General features: G+C 37.5%; 1 protein-coding gene across 1 annotated transcript; it reads right to left on the reverse strand.

Moving 5' to 3' along the window:
* Positions 1-448: 448 nt before the first annotated feature.
* AK88_04848 (uncharacterized protein) lies at positions 449-1487 on the reverse strand (the record flags this gene model as incomplete). Its single annotated transcript, XM_012482452.1, has 4 exons — positions 449-529; positions 703-834; positions 1017-1108; positions 1325-1487. The coding sequence occupies 4 exons, from the start codon at positions 1485-1487 to the stop codon at positions 449-451; spliced, it is 468 nt and encodes a 155-aa protein (XP_012337875.1).
* Between the last annotated feature and the right edge of the window lie 1515 nt (positions 1488-3002).

Genomic DNA, 3002 nt, shown 5'->3' on the forward strand with positions numbered 1-3002 from the left:
AAAAAAAAAAAAACTTATCATGTTGAAAAGTGCACTCCCTTTTTTCACTCATAAAAAAGAACCCGTAGCAAAGGCGAAGATGAATCCTGCGCATGCCGCCGTTAAGTCCATGTTAACGCTGTTTTTGCACCCAAGCTTGTTACTAATGTTATTTGCGTCACCGAACAAATTATGAGGTGTGGATGACGCGTTGATGATCTGCGAATAGTACACATGCAACATGTTAGCAAAGTTCCTAATTTGGAGGAAGTTTTCATTTGCTTTATTGCTAAAATGAAATATACTCGTGTAAAGCCGAACAAATCGAGCAACGTATTGATGGGGCGTCAACACGCGGCGCTCTCCCTTTAGCAGAGCATATTCAGTGTACAAGTTACCGAAATAGACACTCAAACGGGAGCACGGGCGCAGGTGGATAAAAAAATAAAAATGTGTGCACATGTGTGTATCAGCTAGAGTAGGTAACACATGCACCAACATTTAAAAAATGCATCACTTCCATGTCGCTACAGGGAAAGCTTAAATGGATCTACAACGAAATGGCGGCAAGATAAGAAAAAAAATAAAACAAAACAATAAAATGAACAGAATTAAATTAACTTACATTATACTATATTCAATTGTAAAGATGTCATATATAATGTGGAGAATACCCCCGTGCGCCGCGCTCACGAGAAAAGTACATCCGACGTAGCGCCTTACCATGTCTACACTTAACGGGTTCAGCGAGCAGCTTTTAAGAGCCTGATTAGCGCTTTCTATCTGCAGCATGGATATATTTTCATTTCGTTTTAGAATCCTCCTTTTTTTAATTCCTGTTCGGGTTGTAATCCACTAAAAAGGTGCCCATGAGTATAAGAGTGCGCATGTTAGCGCGTGTGTACAGACTATTAATGGGGGCTCATTTAAGCCATAAATGTTGAAACACATGAGGAGGAGGGGGGTAATTTTTAAAGCAGATCTGTATATACATATATTCATAAATGCAAGAAACGAAGTAGACAGGGAAATATTACTTCGTCGTTTGTATCAATATATTTTTTTAATTCATCATTGTAAATCTCGTTTGAGGGGTAAGAATGACCATGTCCTATTATCTTACCTCCACCTAGTGCAAAAAAAAAAAAAAAAATAAATAACATGTTAATTCTTTTTTCATGCACATTTGGGAATAGATTGATATTGATGCTACGCTCAACGCGCCACTTTGGTGAATAAGTTTGTTCTCCGTTTTGTGGACGTGAAAGACACTTAAGAGGGGCATATACACATGTGGACACACCCATCACGTCGCGCCCTTAAACAGTTTCCGCTCATCTCTCACTTCTTCCTCCCGTGGCGCGCACTTTAGTTGTGTGTTGCGCATTGGGGGTACTACTCATAAAGTTGTATTTGCAACTCTTATTAATTTCTAGGGTTAACAGTACAGAAATGCAATGTGCAGAGAGAACTACAGGCATGTAGAGGAACAAATTTCCTGCCCTCATTTTGTCCCCACTTTGCCGTCACGTTCGTTTGTATGAGTATGTGCAGGGCTATACAACTTTACAGTTGCTCTTTGCAAGGCATGCAAACATAAATGGTGTAACTATGTGTTTACTCACAAAATGGTGTTTTAAACGACAAAAGGGAAACAAAACAAAAAATTGGGTGTATAAAATGTTGGATAATTTTCAGTTAACATTTGCTTGTATAATTGATAAAGTATTTTTATTTATTTCCCTTTTTTTTTTTAAAAAATAACCCTAGTCCTTTTGTGGTGACAGAAAACGTTGGAAATTTATTCTCTACGAACACATGCAGTGAAATACAAATTTGACCACCTTTTCGTTTAAAACGTAATTTGTGTCATTCGAGTTTTTTTTTTTTTTTATTTTTATTTTCCTATGACATCACAGGCATTGGTATAAAAAAAAAAAGGGAAGTCATTAAAAATGTGTTGTTTGGAGTGGTTCTCCGGGGAAACAATGTATCACCTTTTAATTTATTTTCCTCTGTTGTGTTTCCCCATTTGGTTCCCTTCAAAATCGCATCCCTGTTATCATATGTACCCCCTTTAAGTAGAATAGAGCAAATGCAGTTCAGGGTTCCCAAATAGGTATCCCCTCTATTTTATTTTTAGAACTTGTTAAAGCAACTTTTGCGCTACTTGAATAATTGAACGTCGTTTTAAAGGAGTACGTCCCCACAGGGGCATGTGAGCACGGAAGTGCGCGCATACAATGATACACCTTCCCAATGGGAACCACTTTGCCTGAACAACGTTGTCACAACGGCATGGCAGCGCGCTGCACACACACACACACCAACTGCGCCGGGAAAGAAAAAAAAAAACGAAATCCCCCTGCAGAGAAATGGTTTTCTTGGTCGTTAAAAAAAAAAAAAATACATTTTTTCACTTAACCGTAACTGGGATGTGCACGTAGGGCAAATGAGAGAAAGGTCCATTCACCAAAAGTGAACTTAGACAATGAAAGGTGTTTCTACTGATGGCATCTTCGATAAGCAGAAATACAACTGTCCTGTCTGAACATGGATATACGTTCCAATTCTTCAAAGAGAGAGAGAGAAAAAAAAAAAACACACGCACAAACGTATAACTGAAAGTCATCTAACATGCACACTCTTGGGTATGAATATAACACACATGTTTATGCGTGCTACCCAGGAGTGATGCGCGCTAAAGGGTTTTTCCCTTATATGTAACGCTAAGCACGTTATGAGAATTCAACCCGTTTTGTAAGAAGCAAAAAGGAGGAAATGCTCTTCACAAAAAAGGAAACAAATATTTGTGAATAGCCAATAAAGATAAAATTAAAAAATAAAAAAAAATTCCCTTTGCAATTCTGCCTATTTTTTTTTTTTTTTTTCCTTCCGCTTTATGAAACACCAAATCGTATGGCCCTATGCGTGTATCATTGTTCAAGCCCACTGTAAGAGTACTCGTGGTGGAGTTTTCCAAAAAAAAAAAAAAAAAAAAAAAAAAAAAAAAAAAAAAAAAA

Source organism: Plasmodium fragile (assembly GCF_000956335.1).
Source record: "Plasmodium fragile strain nilgiri unplaced genomic scaffold supercont1.79, whole genome shotgun sequence".
Classification (NCBI taxonomy): Eukaryota; Apicomplexa; class Aconoidasida; order Haemosporida; family Plasmodiidae; genus Plasmodium; species Plasmodium fragile.